This window comes from Diceros bicornis, chromosome 9, assembly GCF_020826845.1.
Source record: "Diceros bicornis minor isolate mBicDic1 chromosome 9, mDicBic1.mat.cur, whole genome shotgun sequence".
NCBI classification, from domain to species: domain Eukaryota; kingdom Metazoa; phylum Chordata; class Mammalia; order Perissodactyla; family Rhinocerotidae; genus Diceros; species Diceros bicornis.
This window is the reverse complement of record NC_080748.1, coordinates 75,279,953-75,306,074: the sequence shown is the minus strand read 5'-3', so window position 1 is coordinate 75,306,074 and position 26,122 is coordinate 75,279,953. Positions and strand designations below refer to the sequence as shown.

Sequence of the window (26,122 nt, the reverse complement as noted above, 5' to 3'; positions counted from 1 at the left end):
CATCCTCCTCTACTTTATATGTGGGATGCCTGCCACAGCATGGCTTGACAAGCGGTGCGTAGGTCCACGCCCAGGATCCGAACCTTCGAACCCCAGGCCACCAAAGCGGAGTGTGTGAACTTAACCACTACACCACCAGGGCCGGCCCCCAAGTAGTATGTTTTGGACGCACACTTGCACCCATTCTTCATTAAACACTTGGCTTAATTACTCAGTCTATCTTTTATTTTCCCATTTTTTGGGTGAATGGCATCAGTACAAAGAACTATTTCTTTACCATAAGAAAAATGCAAGAACTATTCTTCACTTTCACAAAGAAATGTTCACACTACCATTTTTGTGGAAACACAGGACCCTCTTGGCCTATTGTACATTTTCCCATCTTTGATGGAGATTGTTATAAAAAATCATTTACTGTCCTCTCAATTCTATTAAAAACAAAAGCAAACATACACTGCAATTATGATAAATGGCAGCAGCATCAATAGGCATCCACAAGAATGCAGCATATGCTAGAATAGGGAAAACTCCAACCAGTGAACACCCAAGTGCCAGGCACTGGGTCAGGACTGGAGACACAAAGATGTGAGGAGGATGACAGGGACAGGGCAGTGGAGGTAGCAGACAGCATAGCGGGTCAGTCACGAACGCTTCACTCATCTGGCCCTCCTCCTAGACTGAGCACACTCCACAGCAGGGAAGGAAATGCATGCTCTTTGTTCTCCTGGCATCTGGCACAGTGCCCGGCACAGCACAGGAGCTCAATACTTAGGAGCAATGAAATAATCCTTTTTCTTGAACAGTATGATCCACATTTTAACTAAGCGAGGTTTTTAAAAAGCTCCCATTAGATTATTAATTCTGTGAGAAAGAACCATGTTTTATTTACCATTGCATCCCCCTCGTGTCTAATGCAGATCCTTACACACAATCAACCCTCAATATTTGTTGGATTAAAAAAATTAACATAGCAATTTTAATGAACAGAGACTTATTTACTTTGCCATTCTAAATACAAGAGAACTTTTCCAATTCAAATGATCTAAACCCAAACACAGTTGATTAAGCAGCTGTTCATTCTTTTCATTAAAAAGTAACCCCCAGCCCCATGCCCACTCTGCACGCTCTAGTTCCTTTCCCCAGAGCACCTACAACCTTCTAATCCACTACATGATTTGTTTGTTTATCATCTGTCTCCCTGACTAGAATGGAAGCTCCACGAGGATGGGAATTTCTGTCAGTTTTGTTCCCTGCTTTATCTCCACTATCTAGAATCGTGCCCGGCACAGAGTAGCTGCTCAATAAATATTTGCTGAATAAATGAATTTCTCTTTAAAATGGCAAAACCATACAGCAGAATTTGCCTTTTGTTTAAAAAAGCCCCTTTCCTTGCTTTATTATTTTTAATGATATTAAAACATATGGTTTCATATATATACTCAAAATATGAACTGTTGGTCTCTTGATAATAATAAGAAAACTCTATTTTGGTTGCACTTGAGATCTCTCACCACAGAACCTGTTCTTTGAGGTACTTAATTTACAGAAATTCTTCTGTTTACATTTAGTAATAAAGTGTAAATAGTGATGTTATAATAAAAAATCTGAAGCAGAGTTCTTATTTGAGGTTACATTTCAACGTAAACTAAGAAAATACTGATAGGAATTTTCATGACCACACTTCATGTCTTCTGTACCAATTGAAAAAATGTTAAATTCCTTAGAAGTTATTAATCATTGTACAGTTTTAAATGATGACTAAATACTAGACCACATATACCCATAATACAAAAGCACACATTTCAGACCACGGTTATATAGGTTGTTTTGTAGAAATTTTCCGTTGCTATTTCTATACACACAGACTTCATGAAATACCAAAATGTTATTAGTCACTGACCAGTTTTCCTCTTCTCCTTATTTTATGACAACATCTGTTCTTTAGACTGTCAACGATAATTCAGTCTGACCTTTATCATATTGTGAATAGCTAACTTCTGGAAGCCCTATCTGTCAAAACATACGAGGCTGAAGTATAGAAAAGAGGAAAACGAGTTATAAAGAATTAATTCATGTCTTCACCTATATCACTAATACTTATTGAGTATCTACTATATAATCACACCGTACTCAATAGAACAAATAAAATAATAGAAACACTCAGTTCAGGTCACAAATGCCCATCTTGTCTCTTCTACAGAAAAGGATGTTGACTCCACTTTTATAGTACGACTAAAGAAATCCAGGTAACTTTCAACAACAATAAAAATAAGTTTAGGGAGCTCATGAAATTATTTCATACTAAACCTCAACAGCATCTCACAGGGCAATTATACCATCACCTCTTCTTTACACACCTGACTACTTTAATACCAAAAAAAAGGTAGATCTCGTTTGTTAGAACTTTTACTTTACCTAATTGAGTTCATTATATAACAATGTTTTACTCAATAACAACTATTTCAAAAATTAGAAACCAAAACACCCCACCAGCATGGCCTTTCAACAAACTGAAAAACTCAACAGTATCTTCTTTAAGTATTCTTCAATTCAAGTTTTATAGGAACTAGTTCTGGAATATTTTATCATATTTATCCACCAAATCATAAAATCTCTGTATTCCCTGATCGAATTTTTGCACTAGGAATCATCTTGGCAATTATTTAGTTCAATACCTTTATCTTACAGACAGTGAGGTGGAGACCCAAAGAATCCAGGTGAATTGGTGCTCTTCTGTTTGACAAGGTTTCTCTACAATCTTCAGTATCTTAGAGACTAAAAGAACCTCATAAGCTTCTAAATGGAATAATACCACTGAGGGGCTAAAGCTGCTCGGCCATTTTGATAGAATCCTGGAATACAAGGGTCTCTGAGGTCAGAGAGTTACAAATTCTTACCAAATGATACCATTCTCTCTACATCATCCCTCAAAGAAGTCATCCAGTTTTTGCAAGCAACTAGATAAAAGACAGCCTACTCCATTTTTTTATGATCCCAACTTTTGGGAACTCCTTTCATATTTTGATCTGAGAGCTGTCTTCAGTAATTTCCTCTTACTGGCCTTCCTTCCATTCTCTGGAGTTAGGAAGACTGACATTTGCAACCTATACTATTTTCTGTGAGGTAACTTCCAAATGCATGAGGATAATGATCACATCCCTGTCAAGCCTAAACATTCTCAGTTTATTCAATCATTTCTCCTAAGACCTGGGATCTAGACCCATCCCCACCCCAGGCAGGCTCTCAGTCATCTACGCCCGTCATAAAAGGAAGGACCCAGAGACCACTCCTGGATAAGTGTAAATATCACCTCTCTTGTTCTGAGCACTATATTTCTATTAATTTGGTCTACAAATAAATTGCATATTTGATAGTCATGTTACATTATTTGTTTAAACTGAGTCAACTAAAACTATAAGGTGAACAGCATAGGTCTCTCTTATCCTGCGCACGAGAAGCTGAATTTTAGCTGCAAAATGCCCCCCTTCAACTCTTCCCTTGTCATTCATGAGTCCATGCAGTCAGCTGGCCTCCTGCTTGAAAACATCGACTACTCCTTGTATACATGCAAAAGAGTATCTTTCCCTGACTCACCACAGAAATCTTTGTTTCTTTCTCATAAGCTGTTGATAAGATACAGAATGAGTAAACTACTCCCTGTACAAAGTTTCCAAATAGAATTGTCAAAGTTGACATTTTTTTCCTTAAAACATTTTAAAACTCATACTTTACACAGAATATGGATACAAAATCATCAGTAACTATGATTCTTTTTTTTTTTTTTTTTCTGGCTAGTATTTATTGCTTTAGTCTCTTTCACAGAATTTTTTTAATACTTAAATCTTAATAAAAAATTTATAAAGTTTCATAGATATCAGCATTCATAAATTCCAAGGGGTTTTTGGATAACTTATTCAAAAAAAAAAAAACACTAAGAAAAATTTCACTTCCCATTTAAAAAAAAGTGCACACGCATACATGAGGTTAACTGATCATTACTATGCTCAGTCACAGGGTGACAGAAAAAAAGTCACACCATAAAAGGATGTCTGCATAATCTCTCTTAAAACAACATGCCAAGGTTAACTGACTTCAGTTCGGGCAAATACTGACTGCTACTCCAGAGGCCCGAATAAGTCCCTGAGAGGTAAGTACTTGATATTTTGCTTTTTCAACAAAGTCTTTTGAGTTAAAAACTTTAAAAGCCTAATTAAGGTATAGGGTAAAGGAAAAGAATCTACTCAATAACAAGGTATAAACATTTCTAACAAAAATTATGTTTAGACTCTGGTGACTGGCAGTTCTAATTAGCTAATATTAAGCTAGGTGAATGCAATGGATCATGCCAGAAATATCTTTGCCAAAAAACAGGGCTTACTTTGTACTTCTGTATGAACTCACAACCATAAAAAACAGTATCAAGGGTAAATCAGCAAATAATGCCAATATTTCAGGATACTTTAATTTGAAGGGAAAGAACAAAGTTATGTTACAATGGAGTATTCCTTCACTTAGAGGTATTGTATATATAACAGGTTATTCAGCATAATTTAAAATAGAGTTGTTACATTTTACTATTTGACCATGTATCTATGTACATAAAAATCTTTTCTATAGTTCTATTACTTCTATACTCTTACACTCTGTACTATTTCTCAGGATAGAATCCCAGTAGTACAATTCCTGGGGCAAAGGGTACAATTTTTTTTTTTAAGCTTTAAACTGATATTTTTTGGTTTACAAAAACATTTTATCAATTTACCCTCCCACCAATGACAGTGTGGGCTTCACTGCTTCTTAGCCAACATGAGTATTTTAATTCTAAATAGAGACCATTAATTTTATAAGTGAAAAAAGAGTATCTCTGTTGTTTGCTTTGTATTTTTTTGATGATCAGCATATTTTTTCTAGAACTTCTATGTGCCTAAAAAAAAAAAAAATCACAAAACAATGAATTACATGCAGTGATCTGCAATATTTATGTCCAGGTTGGGAATGGAGGTAACTAACACTTGGCAAAATATAAGCTGTGAGGAGACTTCCTCTAAAGGAGGGTGTGTTTTTTCAGTTTTTTGGGATGTGTCACTCTAAGTACAATATAATGCAGTGGTTAAGAGCATGGGCTCTAGAGTCAGGCTTAAACCTGGGCTCCATTACTTATGAAGTGTGTGGCCTTGGGCAAGTTACCTAACTTCTCTGGCTTCAGTTGCTTCATTTGTAAAATGGGGAGTAACAATACTGCCAAGTACTTATAACATTGGCTCTCATTGTAAGTGCTAGAAAACCGTCTGCCATCATTATTCTCCCCATCCTCTGCCCACTAAACTACCAAAAGATGAATCCAATAGTTTCCTTGCTCTATCATTTTTGTGAGAATTAGTTTTTTGAACTTAGTCATATGTCACATAACAACGTTTTGGTCAACAACGGACCACATATATGACACTGGTCCCATAAGATTAGTACCATAGAGCCTAGGTAGCCTACGTGTGTAGTAGGCTATACCACGTAGGTTTGTGTAAGTACACTGTACGACATTCGCACAATGACGAAACTGCCTAACGATGCATTTCTCAAAACGTATCTCTGTTGTTGGGCAAAGCATGACGGTATTTGCAGATCTTTACTTCACGGAATATTTTACATAAAGATTGAGTCTATGGATGATTATATATCTAACTGTGCTTACTGTCTGGGCTCTGTATTTGCTAGTATTTCAGTGCATGTTTTCTCTCTGGGGGTTAATCTTATTTTTGGACATAATACTGCAAAGAGAACATGGCTCCACAAAGCGTCCTCACTTACATGCTCACCTATCACATGGTGGTGGTAGTAATGCATTTTATAAATTACTTTCAACTGGCTTCTGAGAGCTTGTGAGTCATGACAAGACCCGTTATTTAATGGAATAAATATTAACTCAGGTCACTATATGACTTTCATGGATTTATATATTCCATAGGCATTTACTAGACATCTATTGTAGGACAGTTCTGAAACACTCAATGAAATAAAATGGCGTATGAGATAAATCCATCATCCTTAAAAAGTCTACATTTAAAAAAAGAGCTAACCACCCAGTAAAAGAGTTTACAAACGATACTTTTCTCTCTGCTATGGCTAAGGGCCTGCTGGAGCTGTTAAAAGGCCCTGGAGTACAACAGTATGTGCTGAGGATGTGTAGAATCCTCAATTCCATACAGTTTCTCAGCTTCCCTTGAAGGCTGTAAAACACAGGGCTTCAATGTAAGATGAGATACTGAACGTGAAAAACCTCTGAAACCTGGAGATGTAACAAAGATCCTTGCGGTGTCTTGAAAGCCCAAAGAGAAGAATAAAAATATTTTGCTAAATATCTGCAAATACCTAAAAAGTAGCATAAAAATAAAGTAATAGCATAAAAGCTATCCTAGGTATTCACCATCTTCTTTCAAAGAAAATTTCTGTTAAAATTGTTTTATAGAAATATTGTTAAAAATAGTAAAATCCAAATTCATTTATAAAATCTTTACTTTAAAATTTGCTACAAATAAATTAAAGAATTACTTATTTAAATCAACATATCTCCCTCCTTCTCTCCTCCTTCTTCTCTCTGTTTCAGGCAGGTATGAGTAGGTATGTGTTCAAGTTTTGAGACATTGTCCTATTTTACTTGTTTTTTACCAATAACATCAGATCATGTTAGAACTGGAGCTAGGGATAAAATATATTGCACTGACTATGATTTCTGGAGCCAGACTGCCTGGATTGAATCCTGACACTCAACAGCTGTGTCTTTAAGCAAGTCACATGTGTGCTCTGTGCCTCAGGTTCACCACTGGAAATGGATTTGTGAAAGTTTTGTGAGGACTCAGTGAGCGCATATATGTAGAGTGCCCAGGGCAGGGCCTGGAACACAGTCTGTGGTAATAGTACTGATTCCCATTATTAATCAAGAGCTTACTGTAATCTAATAAAGAACCTTGAGGATCAAAAAAGCTGGGATTTTATTATTCTTTAATGGGTATTTATTGAGCATCAATCATGGGTCAGCTGAAGATATACAAAATTAACAACACAGTCCCTACTCACAGGACTTCATAGGCTAGCGGGAAATGGAAAAAGCAATCAACAATACAGATGCTATTACAGAGCACAGTGCCCTTGCAAGGACACCCCACGTTGCCTTTCTGGGGGTGCTGGTGAGGGAGCAGGAGTTGATAAAATCAGGGAAGTTTCCAGGAACAGCGATTTTGAACTAAGTCTTGAAAGAAAGTAGGAGCTGAGGAAACAGAACAGAAGAGAGGAGGTGTCAGACAGAAGGAAGAGTGTCAGAAAGGCACAGAGCTGTGAAAGATATAGGACATGAAAAGACCGCAAATAATTTACTATCACTGGAGCCAGGGTGTTATAAGAGGGAAGATGGCTGGAGATCCAGCTGAAGAGGAAAGCAGAGCCCAATCATGAAGAAACTGTGTGTCACAATAGAGAGCTTTCAGTCTGCCTGGGGTTCAATGGGCACCATTTGAAGGGGATCGCGAGACCTGCTGCAATAGCTCCCGAGAGAAGTGAGGGTGGCCTGAAGGCAGGCAGAGGCAGTGAGAGTAGTACACAAACAGGCAGATGGACATAAACGCGTGGTGCAGAAGAAAGGCCAAGCGAGAGGAGGGTCAGGAGGCAGAGGTCACAGGAACGCTGACTGAGTGGAGGCAGCGGGTGAGGGAGGACGCAGAGTCCTGGATGCCATCATGATCCCTGACTTGGTACCTGTACTGAGGAAGCATCCTGAGCAAATGATCTAATCTCTCTGGAATTCTGTTTAACCATAAAATAAGGATATTTAATGTTTCTCACTAATTTCCATGAGATAACAGAGACAAAAATCAAAACTTGAAACTCCCTTGAACTTTGAGAAAAAGTACCTATTATTTCAAGAAACATTTGGATTCAGAGGATGAAGATTATACACACTCAAATCTTCATTATAAAGAGTCATTTTATATTACGCAGTTAGTTATCTCATATGTAGGCCAAATCATGCCACATGGAAACACAATATTTGTCTTCGTTACACTGAAATGAGTATTATAGTGGGATTCCTTTTTCTTACAGATCTTAAACGTTATGCCATATAAACCAAGTCCTTAGTGTTACCACCTCCTTTGTTTTCATCTTTTTTTGTTGTTGTTAAGATTGGCCCTGAGCTAACAGCTGGTGCCAATCTTCCTCTTTGCTTGAGGAGATTGTCACTGAGCTAACATCTGTGCCAATCTTCCTCTATTTTGTATGTGAGACACCGCCACAGCATGGCTTGATGAACGGCGTGTAGGTCCGTGCCTAGGATCCAAACCCACAAACCCTAGGCCACCAAAGCGGACTGTGCAAACTTAACCACTACGCCACTAGGCCAGCCCTTGTTTTCATCTTTGATAACTTTCATGTCATCCTCATCAATACTAAAGCTGCCAAAAGCCACACAAGGAATAAATAATTAGTGAAAGGTGAAAGAAAAATAGGTGGAGTATATAAAACCTCAAATGTGCAAGTGGGTATTTAACCAAAGAATTCAAATGTCAGGCACTTTTCACTTTCCCATCAATTCCAATGCACGTGTTTACAGAAGCCGAAGTGGTCTTCACTGAGTGCCCACTGGGTTCAGGATATCATAGAGGCACAAAAAGGAAACTGCAGACGGGCGAACACTGGTTTCTTCCTGTCTTGAAAAAGTTCTCTGTGCACTGTCCTGTAAACGACCCTCTGCAGACCTACAGAGAGGTGGTCAGAACTAGCCTACAGTCATGGGGTCAGAAGCAGGGTCACACTTCCACAAGCAGAGTAGGCGAGCTCCTCAGGAGGCAGGGAAGTCAGGTCCCCTCAGACTGACTGACCACAGGCAGCTCTGCTCTGAATATAAACACTCTGATGTGTAAGGTTCCATTCTGAGAAAGTGTAGGCAGCTGCCAGTGTACCACTTTTCTGGACAATGTTTCATATATCCTTCCAAAAAATGAATGTTGGACACAGGCATAGCTATCAACTTAGGACTCAAAGCTAGTTGGAAAAAAAAAATCACCTAACAGTGTAGAAAGATTTATTTCACTAGGTTAACCAGGGTGTGTTCTGACTATTAAAGCAGTTGAGTAGCAGCGAACCGGAATGGACAATCTGACTTTGCCAATGAAGTGACAAGAGGCTCGGGTTTCTTTCCCACAATCAGGAATTAATGTTTCCCACCTGCCTATTTTACCTGCAAATGGCACAAACAACCTCCCAGGTGATGGTTGTTTAGTCAACTAAAAAGAAAATGGAAAAAATCATTGGGTGGGTGCTTGGCCCTGGTGTGACACCACACAAAACTCAGGTGTCCCTGTTTGCTCAGAACAAGGAGACTTTTGCAAGTAATTGACAAAACTTATAAAACTAGGTAACCGGAGGAAGAAGCAATGATTTCCTTCTTCCATGGAGTATGTTTGTCCTCAGGGCACTAGCCAGCCTCAGCCTGCTGTCCTGATACACCTGTGCGTGTCTATTTCCACAGTAGACCAAATCTTTGTTATTCCAATTAACCCCAAGCCTTTGTCTGCTCCTCCTTTACCAATGATTTTATTTTTCCCCACTCCAGAAATTTTCCCTCAGTCTTAACTCTCCTCAAGAAAATAGCCAAAGGACAGTATATCAACAGAAATCAGAGAAAGAATCGGATCAAACAATACTTATCATTTAACAATATACAAATACAATTCGCATCTGTACGTCCACGTTTTTGTGGTTCTTCTGGTTGTTTTTGAAAGTGTGTTCCCGGCACTTCCTCTTTGGTACATGCCACTGTGGGCACTCTGAGTCAGATCATCTCGATGTGTGAACATGGTCTTGAGCAGACTTGACCTTACAGAGAAATCACCTCCTACTAGTTATTTCGGCATGACTTGACCCATTCAATTCACTGCTAAGGCCTTAATTTAAACAAAATTACTAGAAGTTGAACGCTTAAGGTGCTTATGATTATTTCGAGAATAAATATTAGGGGTAAACGTGACATTTCAGGAATCTTAAAGCAAAAACTAAAAGCGAGCATTCCAGCACTTACTAAATCTAGGAATACAGGGAGGCTTTTATTCTGTTTCTGCCACAAATAAAAACCAATAATTATCCAAGTAAGTAAACTGGGATTGCAGAAAGGTATATAATATGCACCCTATGAAAAATCACAAATGCCTCCAAGTTGGTATCCAGGGGAGATATTTCCAGAGTACAAATTACATTACAGCTTAGACAATTTTCCTAAACACTAATAAATGAAGTTTTAGGGGGCCTTTTATGTTTTTCCTTTCTATGGCTAGAAAGAGCTTGTCAGTTCATGTCAACATGTCCGGTTATGCAAAAATGAGATGATGGTGTCTTAAGAAACGTTAGCTACTCTATTAGTAATGCAATCAATTCTAGAGAAAAACACACAAAGGCCCACCCCCAAAAGCACAAGTAAAAATACTTTGCAGGATATTTTGCTGTAGAAGAACTTGCTGTTTTACATGTCAGGTTAACAGTAAAGTTAAAAAGGATCAATATTGCACTACAGTGACAAAACTGGGATACTTTGCTTATTAACACAAAGGGTAAGAGAACTGGCATAGAGGGCCGCCAGGCAGTTCACTTGCAGGAGGAAAAGGTGTTCCTCAGATGAAACCTGAATAAGGACCCACACTACAGCCCTCAGGGCAAAGGCTGCAGTCCTCATTCATGTCCCTCAGGATGTGGGGCGTTAAGGATAGCTTAGGGACATGTCAGAAGCTGTTGTCTAATAATTATGAAAATGTAAAATACTAAAACTATATTCAAAAATAAATAAATAGAGAAAAGAAGGGAAGGAGGAAGTTAGTTAGTTACACCCGAAAAGAAATGAGTAAAAGAGAAATTTGCAAAGGTAGATAAAGGAGCACTATAACGCAAAGAGCAAGCAGAACCCTGGTGTGTGTGAGAAGGAACACAGCAAAGAATACTGAGAAAAGACCTCATTCAGATAATAGCACATTCCCAACAGCATACATTGAGCCTTCAGTTTTAGGCCCTCTGATATTGAAAGGTGTCATTTCTGCATTTCCAGGACCTGGCATATGGAGGTACTAAAAACAATTTTTGCTGAATAAAAGAATGGAGTGAGTCAAGGTTCGGGAAAGTAATCCTGAATCTTAAAATGATTAAAGGAAGGTATAAAATAATGTCTCTGAGGGAAGATGATAATAAATTGGGATTCATTGATAAAACAACGGGATAACAACAGTAAGTACATGGAAGGATTTTTCTTTCAATTTGGAAAAAATAAAATTGACTAAAACCAAAGCATTAATAACACAGGACAGATATAAGCAAGAACTAAGGTAGTGTACTAAAGCTATTGACTGATGGAATCAACCTTCAAGAGGTTACTAAATATCCAAATGAACATATTTCATTCAGAACAGCCTAGATTCTCCTTTACCTGAGACCATTTCTGAGCCATCCATTACATGTCCACACTGTGCAAGTGTCTTTCTTTGACTGGCTCAGGACAAACGTGGGCAGTAAGAGGCCCCTCAACAGTCTTCCCCTCAGGGTGCTAGGACACAGGGTCCACAGGTCTGGATTCCCATTTGGGGAAGCATCTCTCCCGGAAGAGGGAACCCAGCTGTCCTTGGTAAGAATGACTCCCCTACTCTGGAGCAGCTGGGCCATGCTGTGCCCAGGCTGTCTAATTAGAGGTAAGGATGGCTCATAAAGCCTAGACCACTTTGAAACCACAAACTCTCAATTCTTCAAGGGCAGTATGAGCCAGCTGCCCCTGCCAAGGATGGGATAGAGTAGGAAACTTAAAGCCAGGTCATCAGCGAGAAGGATCCACACGACCTTTAATCTCTCGGACACTCAGGTTCCTCATGTGGAAAGTAGGTAGGTGATAGCAATACTTAGCTTGCAGGGTTGCCATGAGGATTCTTCAAGACATGACTTAAGGGTAGGCACCTCATAAAAATTAATGCATAAATCTGAATAAAGAACACTGAAGGGCTAGCTTTGAAAAGTAAGTCAGCTGACAAGGTTTTTGCAAGAAGAGCTGAATTTAAAAAAAATTTCCTCAGATTTAAAAAAATTATTTACCTATTTAGTCATTTCACAGTCAATTCATGTTCAATGCTAAAAATGTAAAATATGTGGATAAAACTCAAAAATCACTTGTACAAAACTAGGTTTTGGCATACGTATCCACGCAGACACGCGTGTATACGTGTGTATATATAGTTGCTTTTCCTCCCTCAAAAGTGGTATGTTGTATAATCTGTTTTCCTTCCTTAACATTATTCCCTGTCAAGATACAGGCATCTACATTGCCACTATACGGCTATACTATAAAATATTTAACCAATCCCCTAATGAGGGACATCTGATTTGTTTGCAGATTTTTACCTTTATAATTAACACCTTTATAATATTCTTGAATTTAAAATGTTCTGAAACCCCTGACATTTCTGGTTCTACTGGATGCCATATTTCATTCAGTTAAGAAGTCGGACACGCATTTACAACCTGGCAAGCAATGGCACATTCTTCTATGATTCTTACATTAATGTAACTTTCCTAATCTCTACAATAATTATTATTCACATGGAGGATTTCTTCCCCCTGCCATGTATTTTAAAGTTATTTCCTATGGATCTGCTTTGAAATACTCCTCAAATTTTTTTTTAGAAAAAAATTTTTTCATAGAAATTAGAAAAATAAAAGAAGTTCTTGATGCCTGTTCCTAAGCTGCAACCCTTGCCTGGAATTTTCACCTCTCCCTTGTGTCGTTTCAGTTCTTGAAAAGTTACTTCTCACATGAAGCCTTTCCCAACTAACTGGGTAAAGTTTACTTTCATTCCACAACTACAATTCCCATGATTTCCTTTTCCAGAATCACTCCATTTTTTTCTGCACAACCTATAAAGTCCCTATTTATTGTTGTTTTTGTTTTCTATTTCATTAATTTCTGTCATTATCTTTATTATTTTCTTCTAGTTTCACTGGGCAAACTCAGTTCTTTTCTACCTTCTTGAGCTGTATATTTTCAATCTTTTGTTTTTCTTTTTTTTTAATAACTGCACTCAAGGCGTTGCATCTATCTCGGATTAACTCATTAGCTGCATCCCACAGTTTGGCGTGTAGTATCTTCGTCATGTCATTCTAAGCACTTCAAAATTTCCATTGTGACTTCTTAACCAATGAGTTCCTTAGAAATATCTTTTTTTAGATTCCAAATTTATCCTCTATCTTTTAATTGTTGATTTCTAATATAGTTGCACTGCAGTCACAGGGAACGTGAGCTGCTAGACAACGACTTTCTGAAAGTTCTGAGACAACTAACGACCTAGAACACTGGCAAACAATGCTCACGTGCCTTCAGCACAAATTCTGTTAGCGTTTAAGTCATGTTGGGTAAACTTTCTAAGTCTTTAATCTCTTTTGTATCTGGCATATTCTAATAAAAATGTGTTAAAAATCTACCATTATGGTTGTGGATTTGCCAACTTCTTAAAATTGTCAAATTTTGCTGTTATATGTACAATTCATAATTATTTTTATGTTCTTGGTGAACTGCTCTTTTTAACTTTTGTAGTCACCCTCTTCATCCCTATCAATACTGAATTTGCCTTGAATTCTATTTTTTTCTGACGTTAATATTGCTACGCTAGCTTTCCATTGGTTGGGATTTGCCTGCTATCTGTTTTCCCATACCTTTATTTTCGACCTTTCTGAACCACTTTGAGTTAAATCTCTTCTAAACTGCATACAGCTGGATTTTTAAAAAATCCAAACTGATAGTCTCTGTCTAATAGGTGAGTTCAATCCATTCAAATTTGTTGTGACACATTTATTCTCTTATTTTGTGTTTTCTATTTACCATCCTCATTCTTTGCTTTTTTCCCATAGTCTTCTTTCCTGTCTTCTTTTGATTTAACAAAGAGTTCTACTTCCATTTTTGTTCCCTTTTGCTTTAGGTTGTATTTCCATATTGCAACGATCAACCTACCAACACTGAATGTAATGCAACCCTGTAACATTAGTGCAAGCCTCTGATAACCCTCATTGTCTGTTAGCATCACTATTTTAAGATTGTTAGAACCAGGTTAGCAGAGACTCAATTCATTTAATACAGCAGTCAAAGAAGCAGATTTGAGTCAGTGCTTTGACATGGCTAGAGAGAGAGTCCTTTTCCTTTAATTTATAGTACCATCATCACTAGATACATTGAAATTTTCCCTCCATTTTGGGAGTTTTCCACTTTTCAACTTAAGACTTGAAATTTCGTCTTAAAATTATTTATAACAAGAAAAGAATTGGAAATAATCCAAATAGTCATCAAGGGAGTAGCTCAGCAAATTTTGCATTAACACACTGGAATACTGTAGAAACATCTATCAAATGTCTACATAAGATCTACACATATGATAAATATATAGATTACACTGATCCATGAATGTTTTAAGTGAATAAAGCAGAAAACAAAATGACACATGTGTGATGCTTACTACTAAGTGCAAATGTAGGAATGCATACTGCATGCATGGAATGATACTGTTTAAAATTAATTTTAAAATTTCCCCTTGAAGCAGCTTCAGGTTTTTCTTTCTTTTTCTTCTTCTTTGTCATTTTTGTAGTGGTTGTCGTGGTCATCGTCTTCTTCTTCTTTTTAAAGAAAACCTAACTTTCAGTTCCTAACAAGGCCTTAGCTTGTTTCTCATACTTTTTAGGTTAACACAAATCAGATCACTGTGGTAAGTTCATATTTCACTACATAAATGTGTGACTGATTTCATTTCCTGGCAGTGATATGCATTTGGCAAAAAAAAAAGTCCAACTGAAATTCAATTTAAAAAGCAAAGTTTTATGCTCATCTGAAACGTGGGGTGCTTTACGTGATTTTATTCTTAACCAGACAATGATTCAGAAAAAGGAAGGGGAAATTTCTATCTAAAAAGTTAGTGTGTTCCCTCTTGTCACAAAAGTACATTTGCCCTATTTAGATGGTTCTATTTCCTTTGCCAGGGCTTTGCCCAAATCACCAAACTGAGAGAGTAAAAACAAAAATTTTATTCTCTGTTCTTCCTAACTGTTACTATATATATAACCATATTACATATCACAGATTTTTAAAATTTATATAAACCTTGAAATTTTAAAAGTTAGATCTATAAAAGGCAGTTTATATTGCTTTTAGTTAAATATGCATTTAATTCAACATACCCTTCTTGGTTTTTTCTAGAGATCTTGAACACCGCTAATGGATATAAAAATGGACGACAATTTTACTACACCCTCTACAGCTCCTCCGGAAAGCAGCTGTGACCTCTACGCACACCACAGCACAGCCAGGATACTAATGCCTCTGCATTACAGCATTGTCTTCATCATCGGGCTCGTGGGAAACTTGTTAGCCTTGATTGTCATTGTTCAAAACAGGAAAAAAATCAACTCTACCACCCTATATTCAACAAATTTGGTGATTTCTGATATACTTTTTACCACTGCTTTGCCTACACGGATAGCCTACTACGCACTGGGCTTCGACTGGAGAATTGGCGAGGCCTTGTGTAGGATAACTGCTCTTGTGTTTTACATCAACACATACGCAGGTGTGAACTTCATGACCTGCCTGAGCATTGACCGGTTCTTCGCCGTGGTACACCCTTTGCGATACAACAAGATGAAAAGAATCGAATATGCAAAAGGCGTTTGCATATTTGTTTGGATTCTAGTATTTGTTCAAACACTCCCACTACTCATAAAACCTATGTCAAAGCAGGAGGATGAAAGGACTACATGCATGGAATATCCAAACTTTGAAGAAACAAAATCTCTCCCCTGGATTCTGCTTGGTGCCTGTTTCTTGGGATATGTGCTTCCACTCATAATCATTCTCATCTGTTATTCTCAAATCTGTTGCAAACTCTTTAAAACTGCCAAACAAAACCCCCTAACTGAGAAATCTGGTGTAAACAAAAAGGCTCTCAACACAATTATTTTTATAATTGTTGTGTTTATTCTCTGTTTCACACCTTATCATGTCGCAATTATTCAACACATGATTAAGAAGCTTTGTTTTTCTGATCTCCTGGAATGTAGCCAAAAACATTCATTCCAGATTTCTCTGCACTTTACGGTATGTCTGATGAACTTCAATTGCTGCATGGACCCTTTTATATATTTCTTTGCATGTAAAGGGTACAAGAGAAAGGTTATGAAGATGTTGAAACGTCAGGTCAGTGTATCAATTTCCAGTGCCGTGAAGTCAGCCCCTGAAGAAAATTCACGTGAAATAACAGAAACTCAAATGATGATACAATCTAAGTCTTTAAATGGAAAGTGAAAAGGAATAAAATCTTGGATTTATTGCAAAGTAAACTGTATGATGAACTTTGCAGGACTTTTCTTATAAAGCAAAATGATTGTTCAACTTCCAATTAGGATTCTTTTAAATTCTTTTTATTGGGCACTATTTCCCACCTCCAACTTGGAGGTAAACTGATATATGTGTTTTTTACACTCAAGAGAACAACATAAAGCAAAGTTCTAATTTTTAAATGAAAGACTATACCAAAAGGGAGGCTATTTCAATAACTCTCAGTATAAAAAGAAAAGTTTTGTGTTAAAGAAAAAATTACCCAGTAATATTTCCTGCTGATAATTTGGCAAAAGAAAAAAGACTGTTAAGATTGTATTTTGCCAGTGTAAAAATGTTAATATTGTAACATATTTCTTTTCTTTTTTTCAGTAACATATTTCTTCAGTCCATGTTTCTTTCAATCTTAGACTTTATCTCCTCAGTAACACCAGCTTTTCATTTTGTTTGGTTCTGAGTCATAAAATTTTGTTTCAAAGAACTCTTTTGTAATAAAGAGCAAGATGCTAACAGAATTATGAGTATGTCCTTCAATGCTCACTGTCAACTATCAGCAGAAGTTACAGGGAGAATATACTTAACAGTAGACAGATTTGGATACCAACATTATAAATGATGATGGTGATGGAAGCGATGAAAGCATTGAGCTCCTCCCTCAACAGCCAGCATAGTATTTAAGGGCCACTGCTCAGGAATATGACAAGGACTTTATGTGTAGGTACTCATTGGGAGGAGGGTCCACTAGGTAAATTATTCTTGAGAACAAAAAATATGCAAATATGCTTGGTTTTTCTTGGGTCTCTAGGGGATCATTTCTTTTTTTATTCAAAGGTTGGTAGTACTTTGTATCTGTATTTCAATGGTTTGGGTTACCAGAAAAAATAGGGAAGATGAGCAATGGGGGGTGTAGTTGCTGCTTACCTAAATAAGATAGGGAGTAAAATGCAAAATTATAAACTTAGAGTTCCCAGGATTCTTTACAAAATTATACATTTTCTCAAATGAATACCTTAGGATGAATAGCATGACCTTTGCAAGTATAGTCACCCTGTCTGCCAGCTCAAATTTGTTTTACTCAATCTCAAAATTACCCCAATACAGTATCTATATTAGCAATGATACCAATTTTGATAATGGAACATAAAGAAATGAAATGCTATATCACGAGTCATACTTTAGATTTTTATTAGGCTTCATATCCTGGAAACATTTTCTTTTAAATTCTTATCTTACTCATTTTCAACTTTTATCCTATAAGAAAATTAATCTTAAATGGTTGATTCAACACCATTTACTGAGTACTTTCAGATTTGTATTGCATTAATTTCACAAAGAGACACCTGAGCTTAAAGCCGTTGACAAAAATAGGCACTGGTCTTTGTAACACTTTATGGAGACAGGTGAGACCATGTGGATGGAAGTCAGAATCTTAGGGCCTTTCCTTCACTCCATCTATCAACCTTCCCAAGTAAAGGAGAAAAAAGGGCAAGACACTACATTTTAGGCCAGGTGGCACTAACGTAGTCATTTGAGTTGTATCCCAAAAAAGAAAACAGTTTGAAAGCTACTAATGGAAAACTAGAAACAAAGCTTCCTTAATTTCAGAGCATCTTTCTGGTACCCTAGTTCTATGACTACATTTGAGCATAAACTATCTTATGTATGAACCAACGTGCTGTTTCAGAGCAGATGAGAGTCCTCTCTGTGATTCTAATGGGGTCAATTCTTAAGATCTTTCAAACAAAAAAGCAAATATCTATGTCACTTGACAAAGGAGAAATATATCCTTTTATCTGTTTATTTTTCTGCCTCCTCCTTCCACTATAGCACAAATCTACATAAATAATTTTATCCAATTATCAGTAGCCATATTGCCAAAAAGGTAAACTTTAAAACCCATCTCCAACTAACCTTAAAAAAAAAGTCTATGCTCCAGTAAAACTCAGATATTTGCTCTCCTTCAAGAGGCCCTTACTGTCTATTTCATTCACGAAGCCATTGTTCACACCTGGCCTTGAGGCACCCTCTCATTGTCTTATACTATTAGTTGGCTTTACATTTATTTCCTGTGCATTTCTCTCATGAGTAGGTAAACTCGGAGAACAGGGACAGTGCTGTATAATTTTTGTATTCTGTTACAGAACAAAGGAGGTGGCCTATATAATACACAGTTTGAAAAATCACAACCCCGTGTTTTCTACATGACTCAGGTGATATATTATTAACAATTTTAAATAATAATAGGGAGCTAGGAAAACTCATCTGGGAAAGCTGATAGTTACATGGCAGCTAATCATATTTACTTCTTTCATAATTTTATTTTTATTTCTAAAAGGAACATTTGGTTAATTAAAAAACAACCCTCAAAGCTATTTAGTTTGAATCAGTATAAATGCATCGACTCTTCAGTGATAGTATAGAATACTAAATGTCAGATGTCAGAAATGATGTCAGGTATATGTGAAAAGCTCAATAATTTACAAAATAATCCATACATTATGTGATGTCTTCCTTTTCACAATCCTGTGAAACAAGATGAGCAGAGACTATTGCCCATACTTTATAAAGAAATCTAAATTCATAAAAGGCACCTGGTAAATAAGAGGCAGCATCAGGAATGCAACCCTAACTCCATATCCTAGCCGTAACAAAGACAAAACTGAATCACATAGATCCTGAAAAAGTATTAGGAGGCTTGTTTCATTACATGCCAGCAGACTATCTAATCCTTAAATAGGACAAATAACCATCAGTAGGTAGATTATAAACTCAGCTAGGCTGTGAGTTCCATGAGATTAAGGATGTCTTGTTATATACACAGCACCTGGTACACAGCAAGTTCTCCACTATCCATCTAATTGAACAGCTCCTAACAAAAGTTCTAAAGCCCTGATGAAATATCTGTGAAGTTCTAATTTCTCAATGAAATGAAAAGAAACGCCCTAAATGCTTAATTACATATGCTAGAGCATATGCGTACCCTTTAAGACACCGCAATTTAAACTAGACACACTAAAGGATAGAGCTAATTACCCAACAAGCCAATTTAAATCTAGATACAGTCATATGTTCTGCTTGGAAATAACTTTACATTTCAAGAGGCAAGGGCAGTGACTCCTAATAATCAGTAAAAAGCACCAGGCAATTTTAAAAGGGGAAGCACTGATCTTAAATTAGCCCTTCAAATGGTCTATTTTGGTCACTTTTTAGCCCACTGTAATTTGTTATTCTTTGTAAAGCTAAAAACATTTGCTCATTGACTATTCAGGTAAGAATGAGAAAATGAAAAGTATGTGGATTAGAAGTGATCTCGCGACAACACGGTCCATTCTTTTGAGTCCAGGGAGAACTAAATGCACTCATGAGAACCGCTACCAAGGGAAGTCTGTTTTACATTAAACTCCAAAAAACTGATACTTAAAAGATAACCCCCAAATTTCTATTCAACTAAAACCTCAATTAGTTAAGAAGGAACAATTATTGACCATTTACTATATGCCACTTTTCCAAGCACTTGACAGGCATTATATCTCATTTAATCCTCATTACCTTAAGAGAGAGGTACAATTATTATCTCTATTTTGCTGATGAGGAAACTAGATTGCCAGGCCACATGGGGAGGTGGAGCCGGGAATTAAATCCAAACCATCTGATCCCAGCACCTGTAGCCTGACTCGAAGCATGAGGATGTCACCACTTACTAGAACACGTCATTAAGAGACAGCTGCATTCCTCCACTTTCTGCGGCTTCCTATGCCTTGGACATCTCCCATCACCACATCGGAACTTCAGCTCATCTTCTTTCCCTGCAGGGGGCACCTAATTTCTCTGCACACTCAGGCTTCACTCTCTGTCACCCAAACTTGATCATTCTTCTCTCATCCACAGTATTTAGCCAGTGAATCTTGCTTGAGTTTTCTCCACTTGCACTCTCTCTTGCCCATCTTTTTTTTGCCCAATAGCATCATCCAAGTTCAGACACTGGCATCACACACCTAAATTACTACAACTCTTTCCCACTGACCCTCTCAACTAGAGCCAGAAACTTTAGCCTTCCTTTCAGATACTATACTGGAAACCGGAAGATTAATAATACCAACAATAATTAATACTTGCTATCAATTACATGGCATAATGCTCTAAGCATATATATATAAGCTCATTCAAGCCTCACAATAATTCTGCGAGGCTTGTTCCATTACTATCTGTGTTTTACAGATGAGGAAATTATGCTCCAGAGAAGTTGAGTAACTTGCCCAAGGTTACACAACTAGTAAGTGGGGGAGCCAGGCTCTAGACTCTGGTAGTTTGATTCCAGGGTCTACACTCTTAATCACTATATTATCTCTCTTAAACAAGTGGAATTATATGCTCCAGGTCCTCAAAGAGTCTTGGAAGAGACACTTACTACTCAGCGAATATCCTCAAGTTCCCTTGGGGAGCACATGTCACTACTTCTGGCCAATGGGTTGGGGGCAAAAGTGACATGTCACTTCCGGGCTGAAACGTTGGAGAACAGTGAGGGATATTCCATCACGCTCTTCTCTCCCACCACAGCGACCAGCAATGTTCTAGATGGTGGGACCTTTATCAGCCTGGGTCCTTGGATGAGTAATTGGAGAGCTCCCCACCCCCATACCCTGTTCACCTGTGTTGACCAAGTAGCACAAACAACAAACACATTTATGTATTCAGCCACTGAAATTTCAGGGTTAATTTATGGCTACAATATAAGCTAGCCTTCTGATTAAAATAGTGTTTAACCTCTTAGAATGAAACAGACAATACACAGAGTGTAAGAAAAGAAAAATGAAGACACTATCCAATTCTGCTGGCAAAGAAAAATCTTCCTTAATCCCACTTTCATTGTGTCATTTCATGCTCAAGGATTGAGAATAATTCCCCACGATCTCCACATGAAGTCCAAGCTCCTCTCCCACACTTTCGAGCCCCTGCAACCTAATTTCTCTCCACTGCCCAACATGTACCTTTCAAGTTAGTCTAGTTGGTTTTGCCTCTGTCCCATGAATATAATAATATTTGGTTCTCACTGGTTGGATGATTATGCTTCCTCCATTTATTCTTTACTCACATCCCAATCATACCTCCTCTTTTAATCCTTCTTTGACTACTCAAGCCACCCATCTTCCTTTCCTCAACTTATCTGCCTTTTATACAGTCTACACCACACAGTTTTAACTTTAGATGTATATTATCTTACAACAAAGGAAGAGAAAAACACACTGGCCTAGAAACCTGTGGCCTGGTTCTGGTTTGATTATTAATCAGCTACATCACTTCTGTTCAGTCTTTTAGCCTGTCTAGATTTCAGTTTTCTTATCAATGAAATAATAGCATTATATAATATGTAAACTCTCTGCCAACATCATACAGCCTATGGTCTATTATTTCATGTGCGTTACCCTTATATCCCTCAACTGAAACATGAGGTCCACTGCGGCAGAAACCTTGTCTTTTACTTCTTTCTATTCTGGGTAACTCCGAACACAGCACCTTGCACATAGATAATACACAAAAAATATATACTGACTACGGTGTCATCAAGTATTAGCTAAGGATAGTATATGATTTGTATTCTTAAAGTATGACGGACGAGAAGTTTTATTATTGCGTGTCATAATTCATTAGGCAGCAACAGATAACCAATACATGCTTGGTACTAAAATATTAATCATGGAAAATATATTAAATTAGAAACTAGAATGACATTTAAATCAGTGAAGATTTCTTTTCCAAAAAGAAAGTTTTCAGTTGAGAGTAGAAGAGGAGCTTTTCCTCTTCCTTCCACATACAAAAAGGCAAGACATAGGGCCAGCCCCGTGGCGTGGCGGTTAAGTGCGTGCGCTCTGCTGCTGGCAGCCCGGGTTTGAATCCTGGGCATGCACCGAGGCACTGCTTGTTAGGCCTCGCTGTGGCGGCGTCCCATATAAAGTGGAGGAAGATGGGCACAGATGTTAGCCCAGGGCCAGTCTTCCTCAGCAAAAAGAGGAGGATTGGCATGGATGTTAGCTCAGGGCTGATCTTCCTCACAGGAAAAAAAAAAAAACAAAAACGGCAAGATATGACTACGTACATTGATTTAATTTATCCCTGATAATGCATACCCAGACTGTTCAAACTTAGAGAAATCTCAGCAACACTGCAGTTGTTAGACAGAAAAAACTATATAAGAGGGTAACATACATGGGAAAATACATGATTTTATTTTATTTTTCAATAGTTTATCTTCTTCAAAAATTTTAAAGACCTTCTCTTTCTCTCTATTTGCACACTTACTATGTTGCTTCTTGTTGTTAATAATGCTCTTTAGATGTCTTGTCTACTCATAAACTGCAGGCCACTCATGGACAGGAACCATATGACTTTCTGTCTAACATGGTCCCCGCAACAACTGATCCAAACCAAGAACTCAAATGATTTTTGACTGGCTTTTATCAGTTTTCTCAGAGTGTGAGAACATTTATCTCCGGTTTCTATATCTTGTAAGAATGATTTTTCCCATGTAGGGTTTGAGAAGAAAAAAGTATCTCAGAATGAAACTACACGTAGGCTACAAAAGGTTTTAATCCTACTCTAAAAAAAGTAACATTTTGATGTGTTCTTCTTGCGTGAAGGCAGCAGGTTCCACAATTTTTCCCTTCAGTCCTATAGCGAAACACTTGCTTTTTAAAAAATATACATAGTGAAAATATATGGAGTTACTGCCTGTATTAGGGTTTAACAAATAAATGCAAACAATATTATCATGTATTGGTCTACCATATATTATAATTGAAGAAAGTAATGAAACTATTACAAGCGCTATCTAATGTATTACCACCTATTTTTCCCATTAAGGGAACAAGAGCAAGGAAAAGGTCATGAATTTGAGTGTTATTGGTTTTACTTAAAGAACAGCTGTTAAGGGGAAAGCATCATCAAAGAGACCCATCAACACAACACTCCCATGACAAGAAATTAAAGTAGTCCCTGTTCTTAGTCCCAACAATCAGGAAAGGGCTCTACCTGAGACACTGTGCATGACGGTGCCTGTACCCACGCACTCAGGTCTCTGGAGAGACCCAGGGAGAGGCTGGTCCATTGGAGGCAGGAGCAGGGCTGAGGGATACTATAGGTCTTGGCCATGCAGAATTTGGAAAGTAAATGGTAAAGTGGAAAACGGAAAGGAAAAAAAAGTGTCCCATTAGGAATCCAGTTATCAAATTATTTGAAGTTTGTGTGTTTGACAAAATGCTGATAAAGTAATGGGGACATGGTAGTCATTATACTATTCTCTCTGCATTTGTGTATATTTGAAATTTTCTGTAATAAATTTAACAAACTGGTAAATGTAGTCTCCAACACATTTCCATACTCTCATTACATCTAGGGTGGAAGCAGAAATTCAGGGACAAATTCACAAAAGATTGAGAGATATGGCAGCAATATCACGTGGCTGCAAATCTCTGTCTCTAATCAGTTAGCTGCAGCACCCCACGTTATACAAGAAGACAGGAATGGGACACACAGGGCCACATTCATATCTAAGATCACATGGAAGGGTAGTCTCAACAGACCTGTAAGAAGTCCTAGTAAGACGTGGCTTTTGGTGACAAAGTCACCAGCAAAGAACAAGATATACCAGGGGCTGGCCTGGTGGCCTAGTGGTGAAGTTCAGCACACTCCGCTTCAGCGGCCCAGGTTCAGTTCCCCAGCGTGGACCTATACCACTCGTTGGCAGCCATGCTGTGCCAGCAACCCACATACAAAATAGAGGAAGACTGGCACAGATGTTAGCTCAGGGCAAATCCTCCTCAGCAAAAAAAAAAAAACAACAGGATATACCAGAAATTCACATGAAAAGACTGTTGGGGGTTCATAAACATACACACATGCACACATATAATGCTCCATGAGTAACCTATCTCCTAACACAGAGTTACTTCCTTTTCCTTAAACCACGTCCCAGTCTAAATCTAAGTATCTCAGATTCAGATATACTGCTTTGTCGTCACATATAAAAGTTATACTCTTTTGATTACCAGTTCTGTCAGCTAAGATTCACTTACAAATAATAGAAACCTCTCAAGCTATTTTGGGCAGAAAAAGATTTAGTACACAGAACTAGGTGCTTATGAAATCACTGAAAGGGCAGATCCAGGCTGCCTCTGGGAACAGACTCATGGAACAACACATAAGGAATGGCCCTGGGAAACCAGGAAGTCATTATATCATTTCAGCAGAGTCTAGGGATCAGGAAGTTGTCTGAACTGCAACCTCCAGAGCCCTGTTGAGTCTGTAGAACTGGACCAGCAAAATGGGTATTTCCTATGCTACTCCCTTGGCTCATGCTGAACTCAAGCTCCACACTAGTTCTTCTGATCAGTGGAGCCTAAATCACATCCAGAACTCTGGACACAAGAGAGTTTAAAAAACAGAGCATTCAGCTTTCCGACCTCTGCTTTTTGTGGGGGTATACTAGGAGGACCCTGAAAAAGATAATGAGCAAGCCAATCTAAGGATATCCATCATACCACATAAAACACTAAAATACTCTATCAAAAGGGAGGAAGGACCTTCTAATTAAAAGAAAAAGAAACTAAAGAGACAACACAATCAAATGCAAAACCAAATGTAAAAGGGCTTTTCCAAAGTAATAAGAGAAATTTGAATATAGTCTCAGTAGTATATAATATTAAGGAATTACAAATAATCCTGTTAGGTAAAGTAATATTATGGTTACATAATAAAATGTCTATTTTTTAGAGCTTACTTAATTATGGAATAAAATATTATGTCTAGAAATTGCTTCAAAATACTTTAAAGTATTTAGTTTTTAGGGGAATAGAAGAAGGAAGGGGGCAAAAATGTTAATTATTGAATCTGGGTAATAGGGCTTATTTTATTATTCTCTCCACTTTTGTGACTGAAATTTTTCATAATAAACAGCTTTAACAGGTTATACCAAGAGAAACATGGGAAATACAAATTATTTTCACCTAATGCTTCATCTTCAAAAACTTTAATTTTACCACATTATCAAAATAAGGTCTGTCTTCTATAAAGTAACTGGCTTATACTCTTTAAAATGTCAAGATCATAAAAGACAAAGACAGAATAAGGACTGTTCCAGATTAAAGAGTAAAGGGACATAACAAGTAAGTGCAAGATGTATTTCTGGATTGCACCATGGACCAGACTGTTTTTTCCGTTTTGCTATAAAATAGGACATTATTTGGACAAGTGCCAAATATAAATAAAGTAATACATACCGATGTTTTAGGGGTAAAGGGGCATTACATTTACAACTTGTTCTCAAATGATTCAGGAAAAATACCATATGTATAGTCATGTGCTGCATAACGATGTTTCTCGGTCAATGACGGACCGCATATATGACAGTGGTCCTGTAAATTTAGTAACATACAGCTTAGGTGTGTAGTAGGCTATACCATCTAGGTTTACGTGAGTACACTCTATGATGTTCACACAACGAGGAAATTGCCTAACAACACACTTCTCAGAATGTCAGAACTTAACAATCCCCATTGTTAAGCAATGCATGACTGTATAGAGAGAGAGAAAATGATAAAGCAAATGTAAAAATTATTAATAGTTAGGTCATCTGGGTTTAAGGTATAAGGGAGTTTTTTGTACTATTCTTGTAACTTTTCTATAAGTCTGAAGTCTTTCAAAAATTTTTTAAAAGTATAAAACATAGTGGCAGTATTTGAG

At 37.5% G+C, this 26,122-nt stretch overlaps 2 protein-coding genes across 2 annotated transcripts in view; one reads left to right on the top strand and one right to left on the bottom strand.

Annotated features, from left to right (window-relative positions):
• Positions 1 to 26,122, bottom strand: part of UBAC2 (UBA domain containing 2) — a 166,695-nt gene that overhangs the window by 67,432 nt on the left and 73,141 nt on the right. The gene's annotated exons all lie outside the window — the stretch shown is intronic.
• Positions 4,078 to 16,815, top strand: LOC131410313 (G-protein coupled receptor 183). The gene is made up of 2 exons (XM_058548418.1): positions 4,078 to 4,147; positions 15,251 to 16,815. The coding sequence occupies exon 2, from the start codon at positions 15,269 to 15,271 to the stop codon at positions 16,352 to 16,354; it is 1,086 nt and encodes a 361-aa protein (XP_058404401.1). The 5' UTR covers positions 4,078 to 4,147; positions 15,251 to 15,268; the 3' UTR covers positions 16,355 to 16,815.